Source organism: Poecilia mexicana, unplaced genomic scaffold (genome assembly GCF_051168715.1).
Source record: "Poecilia mexicana isolate PSO_F unplaced genomic scaffold, ASM5116871v1 scaffold_17, whole genome shotgun sequence".
Classification (NCBI taxonomy): domain Eukaryota; kingdom Metazoa; phylum Chordata; class Actinopteri; order Cyprinodontiformes; family Poeciliidae; genus Poecilia; species Poecilia mexicana.
Genome location: NW_028263386.1, coordinates 26,057,899 through 26,081,838, shown reverse-complemented (window position 1 = coordinate 26,081,838; position 23,940 = coordinate 26,057,899). Strand labels below are relative to the sequence as shown.

Here is a 23,940-nt window from a genome sequence, read left to right as displayed (position 1 = left end):
GTGGTGTTTATCACCAGAACATCTCCAAAGAAGCTCACTGCAGCAGCCTCATAAAAACTAAGGGGTGGGTTTTTAAAGGGGCGCTGCCTTGTGCAGGTTTATTATTCTAATCCCTTTATTTGCATTCAGTCTGTGCATTTCACGAGAGCCTGTGTAACAGCTAATATGGTCAGTGTGGAGGATTCAGTCTCACAGGCTTTACACAGGGGTCCTGACATTCTGTCCTGTGTTAGGAGCGCAGTTCCTGATGGGAATGTTTGCTCAGCCATATACAGCCCCTGGGGGGAAAATATGGAATCAGTACTCTTAAAGGATGTTCAGTTAAGTTTGTTTTGTAGTAAAATATAAATGAATCACAGAAGTTGCTGGTATATGTTTTTATGTCTTTTGGCTAGATCAAGCAGAAGGAACAATTCTGGGATGAATCGGTGTTGAGGTAAGAAAAAATGATGGGAGTACTTGGTTTATTCAATGAGGCTTCGCTTAAGAAAAGAACCTCACTTGTGATATTTGCAGGACAGGCATCTCATCAGTTTGTACCATCAGTTTTCAGCCGGATTGAGATCCAAGCTGTTGTTGATCTGCCTTCACTGAGGAGGAGTTTTAACACACTTTTCTTCACTTGAAAGTTGCATCATCATCATTCTGAAGAAATGAAATGCTCATTACCAAACCCTGCATTCAGTTCATGGTTGTATCACTGAATCCAACTTTCAACCAGTCATCCACAGCCCAAGTCTGTTTCTCTTTAAGCAACAGGAACGGTTTTTTTCTTTCCTATTTTGATCTAAATTATGGTTTTAGTTAGTCTTTTCTGCGTACAACTACTTTGGCTGGTTTCTCACAGTTTTCTCAAATGTTTCCCTTCATTTGTCAGACATTTATCTTGTGCGGTTTTTTTTTACATAAAAAAAGGTAAATAGAACGAGTGTTTGGTCGAGTGTTTCATTGCTGCTACAATGCCTCTTGGCAATCCAGTTCATTTCCCATAAAGTGGCACCACGTTTGTAATGTAAAATTCCCCTTTGAGATCAACAAAGTATCATAGAATTTGAATTGAATTGTGAGGGAAATGCATTTATGCGAGCTCAGCTTTGAGTAGCACAGTCGAAAATGAGACAACAGTCTGGTATTTCCTCCCTGCACTGGTCACCAGCTTGGTCTCACACTGCTGTGCAGGATATATACTGAAATACTGAAAAGCTATATGTAAGGAAACAAGGAGGTAGAAAAAATCCTTTAAAATGTTTTTGTAAAACTAACATGGAAAAAAGTCAATTAAATTCAAACCACAGAAAGAAAAAAAAAATTGGCCACTGTCTGTTGGGAGACCTTTTGTTAAAAAAAAGAAGAAGAAGAAGAAGAAGAAGAAGAAAACTGTAGCAAGTGTGATATAGGGGATTTAAAAGAGCTCTCAAAAGACTAAACCCATATTTTGCTGTACAGAAAATAATCTACAGATGGGGGACATTTAAAACGACTGCCAACATGTTTACCCTGAAGGAAGGCTAGGAGGAGTAGGAGTAAAGTTTAATGGAAAAATAGGAGCATGACCAGAACGTCTAGAATAATGTTATTTCAAAAGGTGTAACTAAAACCGAATTATTTAGACAGATGGATAGGTTTCTGTCCATTTTTGAGCCAGCACTCCCTCTGCTGGCCAAAGAGAGGGAGTTGACTACAATTTCAAATATTGAATTAACATTAAGTGTCATCTTCGGTCTTCACTTTTCAGTTCACAGTGGGGGGGAGATGGTTACTTACAGTCTAAGCAATTTCCGGTAAGCTTTATAGCATCAAACTCGTGCATTATAATGAGCAAACGTTTGAGACTTGGGTAAAATTTAAAACCCCAGCAGAATCCACACCTCCAGAAAACAATTGATTTTCAATAGTCCACAATCGAGATCCTCTGAACAAAGCAAAGTATAGAACAAGGGGCTGATTTTTACCAGGCTAATAACCTAATCTCCCTTCTCTCAGTAGCTAGCTTTTAGTGGGACAACTCCCCATGCAAAACAAAAGTAATTCATGTCAGAATCTGTTTTTGTGTGTTTTTGTGGGTGTATAATTTTACCTGAACAGAGGATCCTTGTTGGTTTTCCACCTGCTGCTGGCTACATACCTGACAGCAATCAGTGTTTTGTTTGGCTTTGGTTTTTAGTGAGCCGGCTACCATTCGGTGCCTGACGCTTAACCGTCACTGGTAGAGTTAAGCCAATTCCTGAGTGTAACTTCCTGAGAGTTTCTTGGTTTTTTCAATGCTTTCTTTGTTTCTTGCCTACTACTCACCCTGGGCACCTCACAGGTTGGACTCTGGTGGTTCTCACTGCTTATTCTGGACCTCCCATCTCTGTGTTTCATGATCGTCTTCCTCCGTGTGATCGCCTTCAGCCGTCACCGGTCTGCTCTCCAACTTACCCTGCTCAGAAAAACTAATAATCGCAAGTTTCAACCTGCACAGAAACGTACCTCCACAGATCCTATTTCCCTCTCCATGTTGAAACTTCTTTGAATCGTAAGCTCAAACCTGCCATTGAATAATCTGCATCATGCTGCTCGTCAACTGCTAGTCACTCTTCTCTTTCTCTCCAGACCTTCCTGAGAAAGCCAGAGAACCAGACTCACTATTTTGCAGATTTTGACCATGTTCTTTAAATAAACCTTTTACCTATTTCAGAACTGCCTCTGGTGCCGCATGCGGGTCAGAAAAATAGCTGAAATCACAACAATTAAGAGGAACAATCATTTATTTCCTTGTGCTTGTACAACATGCTTTCTAATTGCCAACCTGGGCAACTACTCAAATGGCCCATGTCAACTATTACTGGTTGGGTGTCTTGTTGCTGGGAAAAAATATCTCTTTTTAACATTTTAGCTTCAAATTTGATCCTAGCAGGGGTTGCATGAGAGCCTCTCAACAACACTAAACTTTTGCAGTTGTGTCTGGAAGTGCCACAACTGCATCTCAATTAGATAAAATAATTGAGCCTCTCAGGGCTGCACTAGCCTGGGTCTGTAATAACTGGTCCCAGTGGCTTCTGACCCATAAATGGTAGACTGGATTGAATTCGCTTGGATTTGTGTGTTCTGACCAGACTGCCCAAAAGCAGTCACACGACTCTGTTCCACTGTCAGTTGAGGAGTAAGTAGAGAAACATCTGTATGTGGTGCTGTTTTTATAGCACCACATACAGATGTTTTTAAAGATGTCTTAAAAGTTTGTTGGCACAAAGTGTGAGCCCCTGCAGACACAAACAAACACTCTTGTTCTTTGTTGCAGACCAGCGACACAAACAATGAGAAATTATGAGTAAAAGAAGTTGGTGACATATGTGTCGAAATAATTGCCATTGTGTTGGAGGGATTGTATGTGGACAAACTTGTCAACTGGAATTGCACAGTTGTTAGTGGTGAGGATGGTGGAAGGCCTGCAAACCACAGCACCCTAGGGCATGAAAGGACAGCTGTACTCAACTCCAGAAGGCCACAACAGCCCCAGACAGATACCAGGCACCGACCCAGGTCAGCCATACACCATAAATGGAGGTAGGTCATCAACAAAGCAAAAGAGCAGCAGCCCCCAAGGAAAAGAGGCACAGGGAGAGATGCAGAGCACCAGTCTTCCCTGACCCTGCCACATCTTCATCAACCCTGTAACCCAGACTCCTCTGTACCCCAGTGCTCCCCCCAACACCTGAAAGCAAGACCACTCAGCACCAAGCAGGGGAGACTGCACCCCCCGCCAAAGCACCCAACACATCTGGCAGCCAAAACTCAAAAAGTGGGTATGCAGCACATGCAAATCATAGGGGCGCTGCACCAGAGGGGGCGTCAAAACCCCGTCTGGAGGGGGCGGCACCCCGATGATGCCTTCGCATACACTTCACCGCGCCTTTACGCTCCTTCACCTCGCGCACATGTAAATGTAAATGTAGCGAGTTTTACCTTTCACGTGTCTTCGTCTGGGGGCGGGGGGGAGATTTATGTTTTCGCATCCACCTGAATAATATGTAGTTGCGCCCCTGCTCAGAAGGACCAGGGCAGGCATCACAACACCTGATGAGCTAAAGCCAGGAGGGGGTCAAGAGGAATGGACGCCCACAAGAGCCCCGCGCAACCTCTGTGGCCCAAGGGTTTTCAGTTGTATTTTGTACAGCTGCTGCAAGACTTTTGAGCTGAATTAGAAAAAAAACCCATTTAGGCAACTATGAACTACCTGGACGCGGTTTGTGAAGATAGATTCCATGATCAATAATTTTTAACTGTGCCGTTTTAAAAATTGTTTGGTTTGGTTTGGTTGATGCAATCCATTGAGGTCATTTTAAAGCTCCAACTATTATTCCTGCAGAACTGCTGCATGACTTTGAAAATGTTAAAAGGGACCAAATTAAGGAAACAAATACATCAGTAATCATTAAGAAAAAGGTAAATACGCTTTGAGCCTCACTGTAACCTGCCTGTGCAGACAGCAGCTTTGAGCCACAGTCCTGCAGTAAAAAAAACATGACTGTCAGGTTAACTCAGTGTGTGTGACTGGTTGTTTGTCTTATTTGTCTCTGTTTTGCCCCAAATCTTCCCATATAGCTGCTATTTAACATTTTAATCAAAATGTAATTCTCTTTAGGCAGAACATGAGTGCAAATATGGCTATATAAACTTAATTTGGACTTCCACAAAAAAATAGAGAAACAGAAACACACAACAAGGTATGTAAATTGTGGAACAATTTGTTTGGACAAAATCGTAGGCTTGCACATACAGAATGAAAAACCTTTGAGAAAATAAGTGTTTGTACAGATGGTACAATGTAAGAGGATAGCCCCTGATAAAATCAACCTAGACATTTGTCATCAGTCATTTTAACAGTAGAGAGTTAGTTGGATGATTTAGAATTAAACAATCAATTTCCAAAGGGATTATGACACATCCCCAGTTTTTGAAAAATAATACATTAAGACTCCATTTTGTATCAGAGAAGTCAGATTCAAAACAACCATGGGTACAAATGAAAGAACTAGCGAAGGGGCGATGTGCTTACACAAAATGGGACAAAATTGTTTGAATACTGGTAAAAGGAGGTTTTCACCAAGAGAGAACAAATGGGCAGATTTCTTATAGAGCTGAGCTGTGTAGATTGATTATCTCTATTAGTTTTTTTTGAAGAATATTGAATAGTGAAGAAAGTGACTCGATTCAAGCGATTAGGCAAAAACGAATCGCTTGAATCCTTTACCTCTAATGATGTCACCAAGGAAAATACACACAAAGTAGAGTTTGCAGTTTTTTCCCTTCAGCGTAATTTGTTTCTAATAAAAATAATAATAATTCTAGGAAATCCAGCAGTGAAAATGTAAATTAAATTTCTGAGCTATATTTTTCATTGTCAGTCGAAATTTTCTAGTTATCAAACACACCACTGGATGGCAATTTTAACAAACAAAAAAAAGTGGGTAACAATTTTAAAATCTCGACTCTAGTTGTCTGCATGCACTAGTACCTTACACAGCACAACGTCTGGCTAGACAGTCTTTGTCACCTTATTATACAGCGTGAAAATACTGCTTTATAATAGAATAATGAAACTGAATAAAATGAGCACATGTGCATCCGCCTCTGACCCACAGCACTGACTCTTGGCTGAGCTGATAAGTCCCTCTTTATTCCACCGCGTGCTGCCATAAAAGCGCCAGGGAGCTCATTGTGCGGAGTGATCTGATACGGACTACACCCAGCCGCCGCCTCACTGCCCTGGCTTTCTTTGCTGCCCCAGCCTTCGCGTTGGTCAACGTCGAAGTGTGGGTTAGATTGGAGACTCTAAATTTGCCTGGAGATATCTTTCACCTTCCCGACTCTGAATCTTTTTTGGTAACATTACCCGCGAAGCTATAGTCTTTTTTATATATATAAATTTATAGCGTCAATTTCTTGAATATGTCTTGGCAAAGCTACGTGGAAAACCTGATGGCCGATGGCAGCTGTCAGGATAGCGCCATTGTTGGGTATACAGACGCCAAATATGTTTGGGCAGCGCATGCCGGTGGTACATTCAACAATATCACGGTAAGTAATAATAAAAAAAAAGATTAAAAAAAATTGGAGAGAACCGGTGCTGCTTGTTGCCATTACTGGCGCGCGCTTCCCCACGCGGACGCTCAGTTGCGCTAAAACCGTTATCTCGCAGGCTTTAACTGAACAGAGCTAATGGTACGGAGCTAGCCCACTGTGCTAACTAGCTTATCTGCAGGTGGCCTGCGTTGGATATTAGGCATGCTAGGGAAAAAATGCTATATTAAATCTTCTGTGACAAGACTTCAGTTATTATAACAAGGTGCGGACCTTAAATTATTTGCTGCTTGATAGCGTTTTAACAGATTTTGGAGCTCCAGCAGTGAACGTGAGGCTAATTTAAAAGCAGCTAGCAGACGGTGTCTGGCAGCAGAACGTGCATGCTTTTGTGCGCGCAGCTGCTTCGATTAGCTGAAGTTAAGCTGCTACTTTACCGGCTACCTGTGGTTCAAAAGGGCTAACTCAGGCTAATGTCTGGCTAGTAAAGCGCAGACGGTACACGCCTTTATGTTCAGTCAGACTACCCACCTGTTTGCATTGTAATCTAAAAAGGAAACGAACCTTTTCGTTTTATGTAATGATCTTGGTGCATAGCGACACATCACTCGATGGGGGGAGAAAAAAAAATATATATATACACTAATCAATCTTTCAAATATGTAAGGATTAGAGAATCTCATTTTAACAAATAGTGCTTGTGCTGCATCTACAGGTATGGCATGTAGCAATGCATGACTCCAACAAAATCAATGTGCAAAATTAAAACTGCATCTATTTCAGAGATGCACCTTTAAGGCAGCCAGACCCACCCCCAATACATTAAATGGATTTGAACTAAATGCTTCCAAACCGCTTGCCTAAACATTTAAACAATAGCTTGTGCTTTGATGCACCTCCGAGCCTTTGACATAAATGGCAATAATTTAGTAACTTTCTGTATCAAGTAATACGGCTACCTTTATTAAAGAAGCTGCAGCACATTGTTTAAGTTAAAAATAAGACGTATCTTAATCCAATTGTTTTTTTGTGTGTGTGTGTATTTTGTCTTTCAGTCTCAGGAAATTGATGTGCTCGTCGGAAAGGACAGGGAGTCGTTTTACACAAATGGTCTCACTCTGGGCTCAAAGAAGTGTTCCGTCCTTAGAGACAGCCTCCAGGATGATGGCGACTGGACGATGGACATCCGGACAAAGAGCCAGGGAGGAGAACCTACATATAACATTTCTGTAGGCAGAGCTGGAAAAGGTAAAATTAAACTTGTATGTGGTGGGGTTCCAGAAATTGGGATTTCTTTTATTCTTTTTTTTTTTTTTACTTAATACTTGTAGTTTTCTTAAGTATTTAACATCCCAAAATGTTTTATTAATATAATAGGGACAGTATATACAACAAAGTAAATGTACCTTAGTCATCAAAAGGCTAATTTTGTGATATTTGTGAGCATCTCGCATGAGGATTAAAACATTTGTCTTTTAATGTAACCATTTAAAACACTTCATTTTGAATTCTTAATTAACCTCATTGTCAAGATTTCTTGTTGCATCTAATTAGCCCTCAGACACAACAGCAGTAGTTCTTGTTAAATGGCATAGTTGAGGGGGAAAAACTTTTTAAAGTTGGGTTCTTTGAGGATAGCCAGGAGTTAATGTCCGATGTGGAGCTTACCTTTTAACTTCAGGTTAGATGGAGGTTAAGGAACAGGGCACTTTTAAATGACTTCAGTCTTGAAAAACATCATAGCCCTTTATTCTTTGCATACAAACTAGTGTTTGTTTTGTTTTGTTTTTTGTTTTTTTTTTTACATAGAGGACTCTGTAGGCTGTGGTCTGCAACAATGACCCTTCCTGTCCGTCTTTAATAAAACTAACCTAAAATGTTCTGATGGCAAACAAACATGACGGGGTTTGTCACCGTTTCTGATCCTGGACTTGTCTGCACCTGGACAGTCCAACCATCTTAATCCAGACTGAAGTCCAATAAAGGGATGCTTCAGAAATTTTGAAACGAGATTTTGTTGCATAAGCAGTTTGTATCCTGTCTGTAGAAGATGACCTTCACAGCCTTCATTTAGTATAAATCTTTATTTCTAAGGGTTTTCCTTAAATTGGATTGTTTGAAGAAGTAACTAACAAGTATCCTGACTTCTTTTAGTATTTTCAGGTTTGTCATAATCAGAGTTTAGGAACTAATTACTTATGTTCAACAAATTAATCAAGTCTGAGCCAAATTTAAAAATTCTTCAAAAAAAAAGTTTCATTATTTCCACATTCAAATTGGGAGGAGGATAGGATGTTGAAAGGATCTTTAAATAATGACTTGGTCTGGCTTGTGTTTTAGATGTATTTAGATAAGCTAAAAGCCTTGAAAGGCTTAATTTACATGAAAGCAAAGCAGAATCGATTTTAAAATGGCTGCAACCTTTCTTGCAGTATAAGTCTTGGTTAGCAGATAAATTTGCCACATGAGTTTGCCTCTAGTTAGCAGAATTGGAAAGAAACTGTTTTAGCTTTCTAACTTTTTTTCCTTTCTCCTGACTCTTGTGCATGATTTGTTAAATGAGCATTAATTAAATGTTGCACCTCCTGGGATATTGCATGCATTGTGTGTCATCACTTTGTGGTTTATTCAAACATAATTTCTTACTATGAGGCAGTACAAATAAGTCCTGTAGCTGCTTTTAACTTGGGTAAATTTAGAAGTCATTGGGTCTTCTACAATGTAATATACAAGATTCTTCATTTCAGTTTGCATTTTTACAGTAAATGGGAATGCAGCATGATCACTGTAGCTGTTTTAAGATGCTACAGGAATCTATAAATTCCAAGTGGTGCACATTTATATTTCTTATCTGGAAAACCTTTTCGTTACCTTTTTTTTCTTTTTTACTTTTCTTAACTATCCTTTTTTCCTTTCCATCTTTTCTCTTTCAGTTTTGGTTCTTGTAATGGGCAAAGAAGGGGTCCATGGAGGCGGCTTGAATAAGAAGGCTTACTCAATGGCAAAATACTTGAGGGATTCGGGCTTTTAATGCTTTAAAGCTCACATAGATCCAAGTTGAGGGACAAAAAGAAGAGAAAAAAAATATTGCTGTTAAGATTTCTCCTGCAAGCAGTCAAATGTTTTGGAAACATTTAATAGCAGTGAAGAGTGATAAGATACTGTGTCACCTTTGTTCTCACCCCTTCATCCTGTATGGGGGGGGTGGGGCTCTTCTGTTTTGTTCATTTGTCTATTTTTTTTATTTATATTTTTTTTCCCCCTTGTGCTCCAGTATTGGTTTTAGTCATGGGAAAGGAGGCGGTCCATGGTGGAAATCTTAACAAGAAAGCACATGCAATGGCTGAGTACCTGAGGAAGTCTGGATACTAAGCAACCTCGCCACCCCATTGGTCAACTTAGCAGCTCACTCCCACTCACCGTATTGTTGACACTTCCAGGATTTAGGTGGCAAACAGTGTTACTTCCTACCCAGTCTCCTTTTATACACAGTCTTTTGTTGGCTAAACTCCCTCATCCACTTATTTTTTTTTTTAAATTTGCCCTCCCTTTAACATTGTTTATCATGATTTTGACACTACAGTTATGGCATGTTTATTGAGATTATCAACCAAACATGTTTTTTTTTTGTTTTTTTTTTTTAAGAAAGCTAAAGTGCATACTTAAATAAAAGTGTAAAAAATAAATTTGGACTCTTAATGTAAACTGACTTGTTTTCTCTGTACACATCAATATACATAAACCTTTTTGTTAAGCATTGTTAAAAAGATACATCTAAAAAATGTTTTCCAATATTCAGCATGTAGGCATTATGAAAGTTGCATGTATGCGCTTTATCTCAGCAAACCCAGCCCTGTTCCCCCATGTCCTTCCACAGCGTTTCAGCCAAACCATCTGACATATGCCTTTCTCTTAATGTCCTATTGTTTTTATTTTTTTTTGTTTTGTTTGGTTTTTTTTAAAAGACAGATTTCCCCTAATTGGCCACCTTTTGTTTCTTTTCTCTTACCGTCCATTACCTGATTTTTGTTTTGCTATTGTACCTGAATGTGGTCTTAAAGTAACTGATGTGGCGTTGGGCTGTTTTTTGAGTGTAACGTAAGGTTATCATTACACCGATTTATCATTTTTGATCCCACCTTGGAGTCTCAGTGGACGTTTCATCTCTTGGCAGTTGAGGTGGGGCCTGTCCTCTCCTGCCATTTGTACATTTTTGCTGTAAAAATAAAAACACTACACCTTTGTGAGCTCGCCCTCCCATGTGGACCAACTTCCATAAGAGAGGTACTTTAGCTTATTCTTAGAGGCAATTGATGGCTGCCTGGAAACCACCGAGATGACTTCAGATGACTGTAAAACATGTAACCGCTTCTTTAGACTTCAACACTAAAATGTTTCCTCACTAACTGACTTCTTGCTAACTTTAATGTGCATTGATTACTACAAAGGCAATGTCATTTTTACTACAATGTGAATGCATTTAGACTGTACACCGAGGCTGCTGGGCTCCAACACCTTGGGATTGTTTTTTGCCTTGTGCTTTAGTCATCAAAGTGTATTCACAACTTGTCATAGTATGGTACCTAGAAATATATTAAAAACAATGCTGTGTACACTAAACATTGAAAATGTTGGTTGGAATAAGAACATTTGTAAGTTGTCTTGTGGTTACTTTTTTTTTTCCTGAAAAATAACTATTCTGTGCCATAAAATTCAATTTCTGATCTGATAATACGAGTTGGATTTGTACCTGCTGCCCAAGCAAGAAATAACTAAATGGCACTTTCTTAAGGGATATTTTGGCATTGGTAATCTCAAGACTTTGTGGGATCTGTACAGAATTAAAACAAAGCAAAAGTTTTGAATATTTTGTCATCTTTTAAGTTGAACTTTATTTTTTTCCCTTTTGTTCAGAATTTCTTTTCAAATGCCATGACTTCAGATTAAATAAAAGGTAATCCAACCAGAGATGAGAGCCAGGATGTCCAGTCTTTTACCCTGTGTGCCAAATTGTATACAGATGGCTAAAATATAAGCTAAAGTCTCAATTTTCTTTTTACAAGGTGTTTAGAAAACATTAAACTGTTGAAAAGTTTTTGAACATTTCAAGAATTAGAACAAATTGAAGGACCGTTTAACCTGTTCTAGTACTTCAGAACTTGGATCTGGGAATGACTGCATACACTTTTTTTTTTTCCAAAGTTCAAAAACCAGTGAGATTTTGGAGTTGAAATCCGTAGTTAAAAGGGCAACATGTTTTATTTTTGTACCATCAAATGCTGTGGTAACATGTTCCCTAAGGAAGGTTTTATCACCCTTTATAAGACAGTGCAAATAAGCTAACAGCGATATTCTATCCAGAGATCTGACTTGGTGAGAAACCTTTGAGTTTTCATCTTAGAATTTTCTGGATTTAAGAGTGACATTCAACCAAACTTAATTACGTTCCACCATCAAGATTGAAAATAAGTGGGATTTGCTCATTGAATAGTGCAAATACTCTGGCAGCCATATTTGATCTTTAGGTCAAGGTTGGTGAGAAACCCCTCACTTTCTGATTTGAAATTTAAACTTTTTGGAACCATTTTGTGGATTTTTACAACTTAAAACTTAATGCATGTTACAAGAATGTCAAAGTTCTGTTGTGCAACTGAAAATGTCAACAAGGTTGTACTTGGAAAACTAGATATTTACTGAGGTGGTCCCTGATATGAAAGGATAACCCTCTATTAAAACCTAAGAAGATAAGCAAGCTATATTATGTATATTCCATTCTTTTCTCATCCATTATGTTCTATCATTTAAGATTATGGATACCCGTATCATCTTATTGTACACGATGTTAGAAGGAAGATGGCAAGATTCTTCCCTTATGGCACGATGGGTTAATTAAAATACATTTTGTTTGAAGTTCAAAACACTGGGCTGCTAGATAGGCTGAGTACCAACTTTTGCTTTCATCTTGTCTCATGCAACAGTCACTATTTACTGGTCCATGAGCTAATTAGCACAATTGTCAACACCTGCTGTATTCAGGTGTTTACCAGATCATAACTATGACTAAGGCTGTGTGCTCTGGTTTAAACATACTAACTGTAGGGGTCAGCTTACGTGGGACACTGCTGGGGCCTTTTGCCTGTGTGCAGTGCTTTCTTTTTCCTTCCCTTCAATGGCGTGTAGAGAAAGTAGGGGGAATGAAATTTTAGCACATTTAGGACTTCTTGTGTTTCTAATGTCACTATGCAACTGTGCAAGACTGACGAGGCTTAAGGCATTGGATGAATCTAGAGGAACCTCAGTGCACACCAAAAAGCAACCTGAAATAAGTCATCTGCATCATGGAAGACTCTTAATTGGACAGAGCTCCCTGAAAGATTCTAAACTCAATGGAACCAACTCCACAGAGGCGGCGCTGGATGAAGCAGACTACCAGGCTGACATGAGTAGGTGTTGCAGAATTTAAAACGTATTTCACTTCTAAAAAATGCAATTACTGTAGTACACTTGTACTAGATTTTAATTAAACGATGCTTTATTTTAAAAGGCTGGCAGACCAGACAACAAATGGAAAAGAGTGACTGGCAAAAAATGGCAATGGAAAACCTGCTAAAAATGGAGTCAAAGGTTGAGTGCACGCAAGATTCTATGAAGCTTCTTGTTCACGATGCTGCCTCTACCCCTGCATCTCTCATCCTTGTGGACCGGGGTATGCTTTTATATTTTTTAAACTCTTCTGCACAGCTGTTCCTAGTATGAAATATAAGTGGAACAGATGGGAGCTATATTTCAAGAAGTCTCTGTCTTGTCCTTTTCAGGTCACTTGTCTCCTCTGTCTCTGGCAAAGTTGCCCTCAGGCTGTGGTTACACCATTAGGTCAACTCAGAAAGATCTGGTCTTGGTAGCACCCTATGATGGCTGCTTTGTCATTATTCAGGTGGGTTTCCTACTATGGATAGTCTACACATCTGACCTATCTGTGGTGTGCTCATCACGTAATCAAGCTCTGATTGCAGGAGAACTACTATGTGCTCCCGTTGCTCTGGTGGGGCCTACCAGTTAGAATGTCATGTCCTTTAATGGGACATGTGTCACAAAACCCTCCAATGGTCACTTGTCATGCTGAGGGCATGGTTGTGAAAACGGAATGGGTCACATCTGCTTCAAAAATCAAAGTAAATGGTAAGTATTTATGTTGACTGTGGTGTTCTCTAGGTGTGATAACTTGCAGATACATTGTTGTGCCGTCATCAGAAATTGGCTGCAAAGAGTGACTGGCAAAGGAAAACCTGCTAAAAATGGAGTCAAAGGTTGATTCCATTTTTTGCCAGTCACTCTTTGCAGCCAATTTCTGATGACGGTACAACAATGTATCTGCATTGTTGTAACTTTCATTAAGGTTTTTTTTTAATGAAAGTAAAAAAAAAGTTTGTTTTTTAAAATGAATGTTTTTAAAAATTTATCGGACTATTGCCAAGCAGTGAAAACTTGAGAACTTGGAATCTCTTCTGCAAATGCATACATTGAGCCTTAGGTTATGATTGCAGGTTAGCCCATTTAATTTTCAGCCTTAAACCAATGATATCATCTTACCACTTTTAAAATAATTTAAAAATTGGCTGCATACAATTAAAACGGCTATTTTTAGTGGAACAATGATTTGGAGTAAATTTTCTCTATTGACAATGGGTGTTTTCAGTGTAGTAAGGAAGGAACAAAACTCTTAAATTGGTGTGGACTATTAATTTAACTTGACTTTTTTTTCTCGTGTAGTAAGTGGAAACTGGGAATCCCTATTGACAGCTGCACAACGCTGTGTATTTGGTATAGTTGAACATCCAGACGGTGTTGTTATCTCTGTGCGCTATGCACCTTGCCTGGTAGACAAGGTAAATTTTAAAACGCAGATCATTCTTCTAAGGAGGTGGGGAATGAAATTTAGTAACGGTGACATTTGTTTGCAGGATGGAATGCACTCCCTTGAGCTGGCTGGAGATGTAGAAACCAAGGTTTCATGTCCATCATTGTTGGCAGCTCAAATCAAACGGACAGAGAGTCAAGTAAGAGGTTCTGTGCAGGAAAGTGACATGCCAGGCAAATGGGTGTATCCATTTCCCACACCATATCCATCTTTAACACTTCCTCGTGCTCAGGTAGGATCTCAAATTTCTAGATCTCAAAACCAGAAGATCCCAAGCAAACCAAATCGGGGTTCAAATCTGGGGCAGCGTCGGTACACTCCTTTTCCAGGTTTTCCTTATGCTTACCTTCAAAAGCCAGACCTCACTACTACTAAACAGCCACAGACCTCTGCACCTTCAAAATCCAAAGTTACTCCATCTGCAGATCATTTTTACCCTCAGATGTTGTATCCCCACTTGCCTTTGCCTAAAATGCCACGAATGATGCAACCTGTGACCAAATCACCACATGTTCCCCAGAAACCACCTGCCAGCAAACTTCAGATTCCAGAACAGATATTTCCTTCAACCTATACAGAAGCTTTATCCCTGCTCTCAAATTCTTATCCACTGTATCTCCAAAGATTACTTGAGAAACCTGGGCCATCATATCCTACAATGTCTGAGAAGGGTCAAAGTGAACAGATGCCCTTCCATTTATTTTGCTCTCAACGGATGGCGGCCGCAAAACCATCTGTACTTTCTCAGCTAGCATGGCCTGAAATGTTTAAAAGTGAAGTGCACCAGCTATTTCAGCTTGTGTGCATCCAGATGGAGGCAGCCTTAAAGGCTCCAGATGTTTCCCAGCCACCATACTCTGACACTGTGAAGGGCCAGGTATATGAGCGACTCAACCTCTTGTGTGCCTTGCAGAGGTCCCAACTGCAACATTCAAAAACGGCTCAAGGTCAAGTATATTACTCATTTTACTTGTTCTGCTACCAGCAGAATCAAGCCTCAAAGCCTGCTGATATTACACAAGAAGCCCCTACAAAGCCTGGCAATCTATACCAGGCTTTGTACCCCTTCTATTTTCAGGCATCTCAAAAACCCTCTGGAGTTGAGCCCTCTCAACCTGTGACTCCTCAAGCCCAAGTATACCCACAGCAAACTTGGAAACCTGCTGTAACTGAGCCTCCACAATCGATCACTCCTGAAGCCCATGTATACTCACCATACTTTCCCTTCTATTACTACCCAAAACCAGCCCAGAAGCCTGCAACCCAGCCACCACAATCAGCAACTTCTCAAACTCCAGTATACCCAACATTCTTTCCTTTCTATTCCCATCCAAAACCAACCCAGAAACCAGCAACACAACAGCCACAAAAGGCAACTCCCCAAGCCCAAGTACACCCACGTTTCTTTCCCTACTTTGACCAACCAGCGCCACTTCAGAAGCCTGCTGTAACTCAACCACCACAATCCGTAACTTCTCAACCCCAAGCATACCCATTGCCATTCCCCTTTTATCCCCAACCAAAACCAACCCAGAAACCTGCAACTAGGCCACCACAATTGGCAACTCCTCAAGCTCAAGTATACCCGCCGTTATTTCAGTATTTTGATCAACCACACCCACCTCAAAAACCTGCTGTGACTCTGCCGCCACAACCAGTGACACCTATAGCCCAAGTATACCCACCATTTTTCTACTTCTATACCCATCCACAGGTGGCTCAGAAACCTGCTGTTACTCAAGCCCCACAGCCTGCAGCACCTCAGAACAAAGTTTATGAGCAGTACTCTGACATCCACCCCAAAACGGAGCTGCCTTCAGTGCCCACTACAGTTTCTCAACCCCAACAGCTACAACCTCCTCAGGGCCAGGTAACCCAGCCATTCTCTTATCACCTTGATACCCTTACACAATCAAAGTTAACTTCAAGATCTACAGCTGAAGATCATAAAGATCAAGAACAACAAAATCAAAGGTGCTTTTATTCTCAGCGGTTGCCTGAAAATCAGCTGGCAAACATTCCAACTAACACAGCTCAGGGTCAAGTATATGGACCCTGTCAGCAGTCGAAACCACCAGCTGTGGAAACGAGTGAAAGAGCTTCTCTGGGAAACCATTTCCATTATTCACAACCTCCCATTGCAAATCCTCTACAGGGCCAGGTTAAAAACCCCTTCAACATGTTTTATTACTCACAGCAACCTCATGCTATGCAACAGTCTGATGTGCAACAGTTTGCCATTTTGCCAAGTGAGCAGAAAAGGGAATCTCCCCCATCAAAACAAGGTAACCCTGTTTACTGTCTTCAATATTGTCCTTCTGGATTATCCAACTGCTGCCTACAAATAGCTTTGCATCATTATCTTTACATTTCTATCCCAGGTGACAGTAAAGCTGAACCTCAGGTGTATACAAGTTTCTTGCCAGTGTCTTATTCTGTCTTTAGCCAAGGCTTGGAAACTGCTGAAATTCCACAAAAGCTTTCCGCACCAGTTCTGCAGGCTGGAAGAGCTAGTGCTTCAGCACAAATTTCTCCTAGAGCACCTCAAACTTCTGATGCATATGAATACTTTCTCCAGCCACCAGATGGCGTTGTTTCACTACCCAGGAGTAGTCTTGGCATGATTGCAAATGAAGAGCCAGTTTCTTATTTTGGGGCTGAGTCTCCAAATGCCATGTGGTCACATGGAGCACAATATATGGTACAACCACCCTTGGAACAAGGGAAATCTGAATCTCCCAATGACCCGTCTCAACTGTGGATGCCTGACGGTGAACAGGTGAAGCCAGTTGTGCAATATGAACCTTTTAACATCCAATTTCCAGAACAAACTATCCATTCTAGGCCATATTTTAAGCCTTATCTTGGCCAGCATGTAGGAGAGTTGCAAATAAAACCTGCTGTTGAGCAGCGGCCATTTCACAAATCTGAATATAAAAGTTCAACACATCACAACTTTAAACGTGCAATTGACAGGTTTTTCTCTCCTTACTATAATATGCCTGGAGATTCTCCTGTGTCCAATAGCTCTGTAGGCCTTAATAGTACTCAAGAACAACCATCAGAGACGGGGTCAAATAATTCGGCCAAACACAAAACTCAAAATTTGTATTCAGAACCACAAAGCTATGTCCTACTGCAGCATGGCCCACCAGGAAAGAAGCCTAACTGTTTCAGTGACTCCCAAGCATCTTTTGGAGAATTGAATTATGGTGCAAACTCAAAAGCCTTAAAACGAAGACAAAATGCTCATCTAGAAACTTTGGAGTCTTTGCAGGAAAAAAGACAATTAAAGAGGCTGGGGAAAGGAGTATCTAGTCATTCACTTGGTAGCAACTATATGCAGAGGGATGGTGGCTCATCAAGTTTGTTTACCTCGTCTGACCCCAATCCAGTGAATTTGCACCATGAACAATCTTTCAGTGCTGACAAATTAAAGCCTGAAGTTCTGAAATCATTTGACCTCTGGAAGTCCCGAACACCTTCAGATTTCAGTCAATTGTTTATAGCCAATGTTCCAGAAAAGACAGAAGTAAAGAGTGCTACGATGGACCAACTAGCCACAGGTATGTTAATTTTTTAATGAGTCTTTCATATGATTCTGTTGAAATAACTTCTTTCCCTGACTTTTGCAGAAATGGATAAACCTCTTCAGATGGACAAAAGGAATTCAAACAAGAAATGAGTTTTCTTTAATAAAAAATCTACTCATGTTTTTGTTTTTAATATTTGTATTGGGAAAAATTGTCACTACACAGCTCCCATGTGATCTGATTTAAGGTTTGGTAAATATTCTAAGCTTGCCAGTTTTTTTTTTTTTTATTTTTGTTCAAAATAAGACTGCAAATTATGAACATTTATTCACAGTTAATCATTCAAATTAAGTGATGGCCTTCAAATGTTAAACTAGAATATTAAAATTTTTAAAGTTGCAATTTGGTAAGGGTAGTAGAATGAAGGCAACTGTTTCAAATCATGTGCTTAGGAGACTGACCTTTTAAACTATAGCTGAACTACATGCCTCCCCACATTCACTCCTCCAACTATTGGAAATACTCCTGGGTACAAAGATGCCCTGTTTGCATGAGTCAACATGATTGACAAATAGGACTGTGCACTTTGTCAATAATGTGAAGTGTCCTCATTGACCCATAAGGCAATATTTTATTTGCCAGCAACATTAGGTACCCAACTTAATTTTCAAAAAAGCACAGTGAAGAGTTAAAAACAAGGACTGATATTTATCAAACACTTGCATGCAAATCTAATTTCTAGTACAATCTTGTCTTTTCCAAATGCTTACATGATCAGTTTCAAACTCTATTCTGAACCTAAGAGTATTACAACACACTTGCAGCAGTTCCTCTAGTACCAGTGTAGTTAAAGCAACTATTGAGTCTTTAGGAGCTTAAGACATTTAGAAGAATCTGATCCTTCCTGGGCACACTTGCAGTGGAGCAACAGGAGCTGCAGGAGCAACAATGGAGGCGGGTGCCTCTCTCTTCACCAAAGTGATGGGGACTTCCACGCTGGCTGACGAAGCGTCTGAAGACGAGTCATCAGCAACTGGTGAGGGACTGGCAGGCTCAGCAGCAGGAACAATTAGAGCAGGGGCAACAGGGACCACTTCAGCAGATTCCGCAGATTCTGACAAATAGCTGCTCATGTGGGGGTTGTGAAGGGCTGTGAGTTTGTGGTGTCCAGTGCCATGCTTGTGAGAAACCCTACCAGCGTGGATGTGAACTTGAGGTGGCAAGGGAGACCCTATGGTGTTGTTTGCATCCACAAGTGGCATCTGAAAGTAGAAAAATGTCATTTAGATTGTTTGGGTAGATCGGGTCATCTCAAATCACAGGAATTTAAAGTGTTTTACCAGAGTGGAAAACATCTTGCAGTTCACGCTGGGATCGTTTGTGCCTTCGGAAATGCAAATTCCACGTGCCTGAGAAGGAAGTTAGACTTTTTAATGCTGTTTACCAACTACTACTCCAGACTTCACAATGTTGTCCACTTACAGCCGTAGTATCATTCAGGGGTGTGCAGGTGTCATTGATGCAATTGGCCTCAACTACAATAAATTCTGCCTTGTACCTTTGCCCACCAGCCACAACCTGAAAGACATTTAAAAGGTTGAAGCATGCTTGAACTTGTGGTTGCATGACCTTTACATGCTGAGACCCACCTGTGAAGACATCCTTCCAATCTCCAAGAGTGAATATGTCAAATTTTGTGTCTCATTGTTGAGTTTTATCAGTGAGGTTTGAACAAAGTCTTGCCCCTGCGTGTGATTCAGAGGAAGGAGGGTAGAGCAGCCACTACACAAGTCCTCTCTTGATTCTAAACATCAACCAGAAAAAAACAACAACCTATAAATCTGTGGTGATTTTTGTGTGAAGCCGGTGTGTTAACTCTTACCTTCTGTTTTACATTTGAATGCCAGGACGGTGAGAACTCCAGCAACCTTCTTTAGCACCACATCACAATCCCCTTCAATCGCCTAGAGAAACGCAAAGAGTCCAAACAGCTTAAAATCTTACTCTTGTCTGATTATCATGTCTTGTCTGGTATGGGTGAGCCACTCTAACTCATCTGTGGAAGAATAATCTGTGTTCTCACCGTCAGATGTTTGGGCCTGACTGTGCAGTTGGCAACAGGTGTGGGGTCCAGTACATGACAGTCAGTCTCCAGCAATTCAATTTCCATCACATATGTATTGTTTCCATCAGGCTGTAGGCAGATTAAATAAGACAAAATATTATTTAAGTTGTTTACCTCAATATTTTCCTTTTGTTCTTAATAGGATACAATTATCCTATTAATCCGAGATTCTCGCATTTACACCTGCTGACTTACCACAGTATGGATCTTGATCTCTTCGATCCGGTTCAGCGCGTACTTGTAGCCATGGGTGTGCTGTGCGTTGAGGTGATCTTGAGCCACCAGAGCAGCCTCCTCTGCCTCAAGGGAGTCGCACTCGGGCAGCAAAATATTCGGCTGAGCCCATATCCCCCCCAATAGTCCCAAAGCCACAGTGATGCCCAGGAGTTGCATTTCTTTTCAAGGCACAGTGAGGTATCTGAGAAACGAAGCAAGCAGAAAATAGAAAGAAGAGGCAGAACTCTGGTCAACCGTGTTGTATTTATTCTGCACTTTAAACCGGTTCAAGTTAAACACTGTGATCTCTCCTCCTCCTGCGTCACAAGTGGGCTGCACTCTGTATCAACAGAGCTGCCAAGACAAATGGACACAAAGTCTAGGATGGAGCAAGTGACCACCAGTTCAAATCAGTATGTGGGATTTTATGATAACAGTACAAATGAAATGTCTGGATCATGTCTGGTCAGGATGTAGGTCATGGAAGGATTACCTGTTTCTCATCATGAGCTGATCAGTTTACTTCTTGATGTACGGAATTACTTCTCAAACAACAAATGACTGGTTAGTCAATGTCAAGCTATGTTTACGTCATATGTGAGCTGAAGTCAGTGGTCATTAATGGTTTCTAAGACGTTGGGTTCAAATCTCACTTAGGGCCATTTTGTGTGGACTTTGTGTATTCGCCCCATGCATGCGTTAGTATTTTCCTAGTAGTGCCGTTTTCTGTCACATTTCACAAGCATGCATTTTATCTTTTCTGGCCACTCTAAACGGTCCTCCAGTGGGGGTGTCTGTATGTTTGTTTGGTGGTCCGTCTCTGTTGACCCCACGATGAACCTGTCCAACTTCCACCTTTTACCTAATCAACTGCAAATGTTTGTTTTAAATAATGTGGTGTTTTTGGTAAACCTTCTGCTTCTATAGTGCATGGCAATGGCGATTTGAGCAACTATTTTTTTATTAAAATCAGTGACCTGGATGCATTCAACATCAGTGTCGACATCATATTTGATTGTTATCCATCTGAGATCAATAACAATGTGTTCTTTTCAGTAACAAGAACACATTGTTATTGTGTTTGTGTATATTAATAATAATACATTAATTTTTATATCCCTTTACAAAATCCACTAGGTTAACCAAAGTGCTTGACAGCGGGTGAAATCAGATAAAACATATAAATACAAGGAATAAAACACAAGAGATAATAGAATAAAATATTAAACCACAGGTTCTTTTTATTGGATGCCACAGGATAATTTTAAACACATACTGGCCTTTTCAACAAGTTTAGAGATAATTATTATTCAATTTATTCATTTGGTGACATATCACAGCATATGTCTATGAATGAGATTTTAATCACAGGCAATTCATTTTCATTGTAATTATAATACAGGTCAGTCAGTCCTCCTGAGCAAACACGTGATGACAGTGGACAGGAACAACTCTCTGGTGACAAGAAAAGTTTCCCAGCTCATTTAATGGATTTGATAAAAAATAAAAAAAAAGAAGCATGATCTACTGTACCTTCAGTTTGTCTATAGAGAACAGTTTTATTTGAAAAGACTAAACTTCTTCCTGGATTTAAAGGCAGGCACAGTGTCTGTGTCACAGGCACAACCTGGGAGTTGGTTCCACAGGAGAGGAGCTGGATACTGTAACTAAACCATCTACTTCTCATTCTAGACGCTGTAAGAAGCACCAGTGATAAAGGCATATCAGATTATGACTATTAATCCTTAGTTGAATGGCCAAGCAATATAGGGGATAAAGCAAATAAATTCAAAAACGGCAAGAAAAACAACTGTATAAATATGAGAGTAATGGGTGAAAAAAGTAAAATACAAGATTTATACACATCAGTGCAGTTGCAGATGTGAAACTGCTGAAAGTGATACAGAAAGGATGTCCAAAATGCAACATTTGTGGCCCTCTCAATTCCAGAATAAAGTAAATCTGACGTGCAAAAACCAGCATTTCTTTCTATTTTTAGCGTGACATGTTCACAGACTAATAAAGTCTTCAGTCAAAGAAAAAGATACAACAGTAACTGTTTCTCATTCATTAGCCAGGTTTATGAATTCATTTTAATTTAGTGGCAAATAGAACCTGAAACATCCAGCAAATTTTACTCACAGACAGCCTGGGCGCTGACATTGATCTGCAGGTGCTTTAATCTCGGCGACTTGCATTCTGGATCTAAAAGGCATCAATCGACAGAAGATAAAATAGAGTAATACGATCTCTTCTATTCATTTTCATCAGAACTCACATTGATACATTTTGAATCAGGAAGTCGGTCATTACAGGCTTTCCTTACAAACATCGGTGTGGTGGCCCAGTATTCATTTCCAAATATATAATGAAAATACAAGTAATGTGTACCGATTTAATGACGAAATAATGACTTTGAGAATTTTACGTTACATTCTGCATTACTCAATCCTCCATAGTGATGCATTAACTCATTTTCAGTGATTTTATCTTGGTTCCATGCTCAAACAGTCCTATTGTGTAACCAGCTGCCTGTCTCCACCGAGGTCAGAGAGGAGCCTTACAAAGCGGGGCCCCTCAGATCAGCGACTGAACTCTTCAGAAGAGGATGTTTGTCGATGGCAGGGGGCATATTTGAGGGCCAGTGACACTCACCGCTGCCGTCCTGGATATTTGTTTTGTATAAGACCATCTGCACAACACACAAGTATCACTCCAGGTCAGGAGCAAACAGAGGTACTGATCTGACTTTTCCTGGTAAAATTCCAGCGTTTTCCTCACACAGGCAAACTGCTAGTAAAGGAGGCCATCTCAAAGTTGTCAACTTAAGAGAATATTTTGGTACAAACGCATGAGAAAAACAATCTTTGGACAGAGAGGGAAATCTAAAATTATAATGTTTGTATTGGGACATGCATGTATCCACTGATTTCCATTTCTTTTGAGTGTTTTTACACACTTCATTGTTTCAGAACATCAAACCAACTTAAAGATTAATCATAGACAACACAAGTAAACTTAAAATGGAGTTTCTGAAGGGACAGTATTATGTAAAATCATGTTATGTTATTGAGTGTTGCTTTGATTCTTTCATGCATGTTTGAGAAATGCTTTATTCTCCTGAGGCAAACATTCAGCTGTGCCAAACACCTGGGTGGGCCTCGCGTCGCCTTTGAGATGCAGCTCGAAGGGCTTCTTCAGCTTCCTGTGACCACTTCCTCACAGTCATTTTCCTTACAGGTAGTCTCTGGACAAGGGATTTATATTCAGAGCAGGGGAAAGCAAGATTGTGATCTGCTTTCTCCAAAGGAGGTATTGATTTGGAGATATATAAATCCTTGACATTTGTATAAATGTAGCCTACCTCAGGAAGGACAGTGAACGCCACGTCAGATTAAAGTCTACATCCAAAGCTATACAAGGTTAAAGCAGCAGACACATCTGAGCATCTGCTGTTTTGAAGCAGGGCTGCCCAGCTGAACAGCTGCACAGAAAGTCAAAGGGAGGTCCAGAAGGAGAAGAGAACTGGTCTGGGGAAGAAAAAAAACAAGATGTCAAATCTGTGAAAATCTGGTCTGGTCTGATTCAAAATGGATGAACATTTTAACACCTTCTGAAAAATCAAAATGATTTCCTTACTTACTTAAAAAGAAAAAAAAAACAATAGACATCAATAAATGAGTTAAAAAGTAAAAAAATAAATAAAAATAATCACCAAACAATGTTTTCAGCGTATAAATGAGGAAGATTTTCTTCCCCTTTTTATTTTAAAATATAAAAAAAACCGAAATCAATTGAATGTTTGACGCGCCCCCCCCAAAAAAACAATTACTGAAAGTAGCCTGTTTTATTTCAGGGACCACTAGAGGGCGCTGTTGGAGCCTCAGAAAGTTTGAGGGAAGATGAGAAAAACAAAAGGCAAAAATACAAAAAATTGAGCCCCGTAAATCTTTTAATCTTAAAATCTTAATCATAATTTTTGTTTTAGTTTTTCTTCTTTTTTATTATAAAAATATGAATTATAATAATTGATTTAACAAATGTTATTTCTGATGCCAATTTTCTGCTGGGCTGCCAGTCAA

At 39.9% G+C, this 23,940-nt stretch overlaps 3 protein-coding genes across 5 annotated transcripts; 2 read left to right on the top strand and 1 right to left on the bottom strand.

Annotated features, from left to right (window-relative positions):
- The first annotated feature begins 5,676 nt into the window (after positions 1–5,676).
- Positions 5,677–11,034, top strand: LOC106918804 (profilin-2-like). 3 transcript variants are annotated; one of them, XM_014988822.2, is made up of 4 exons: positions 5,691–5,868; positions 5,949–6,063; positions 7,122–7,314; positions 9,341–11,034. In XM_014988822.2, the coding sequence occupies exons 2-4, from the start codon at positions 5,965–5,967 to the stop codon at positions 9,436–9,438; spliced, it is 390 nt and encodes a 129-aa protein (XP_014844308.1). In that variant the 5' UTR covers positions 5,691–5,868; positions 5,949–5,964; the 3' UTR covers positions 9,439–11,034. The 3 variants fall into 3 exon arrangements, with proteins under 3 accessions (XP_014844307.1, XP_014844308.1, XP_014844306.1); XM_014988821.2 differs by lacking the exon at positions 9,341–11,034 and adding an exon at positions 9,000–9,334 and having other exon boundaries at positions 5,677–6,063; XM_014988820.2 differs by having other exon boundaries at positions 5,691–6,063.
- Positions 11,035–12,130: 1,096 nt separating this feature from the next.
- LOC106918800 (uncharacterized) lies at positions 12,131–17,698 on the top strand. The gene is made up of 7 exons (XM_014988814.2): positions 12,131–12,509; positions 12,611–12,772; positions 12,882–13,000; positions 13,080–13,245; positions 13,837–13,952; positions 14,028–17,550; positions 17,620–17,698. The coding sequence occupies exons 1-7, from the start codon at positions 12,236–12,238 to the stop codon at positions 17,667–17,669; spliced, it is 4,410 nt and encodes a 1,469-aa protein (XP_014844300.2). The 5' UTR covers positions 12,131–12,235; the 3' UTR covers positions 17,670–17,698.
- Positions 17,699–18,128: 430 nt separating this feature from the next.
- On the bottom strand, positions 18,129–20,117 carry ahsga (alpha 2-HS glycoprotein a). Its single transcript, XM_014988819.2, has 7 exons — positions 19,838–20,117; positions 19,601–19,711; positions 19,400–19,481; positions 19,167–19,321; positions 19,000–19,095; positions 18,858–18,926; positions 18,129–18,779 (listed from the first exon to the last, which is right to left on the bottom strand). The coding sequence occupies exons 1-7, from the start codon at positions 20,033–20,035 to the stop codon at positions 18,402–18,404; spliced, it is 1,089 nt and encodes a 362-aa protein (XP_014844305.2). The 5' UTR covers positions 20,036–20,117; the 3' UTR covers positions 18,129–18,401.
- Positions 20,118–23,940: the final 3,823 nt, after the last annotated feature.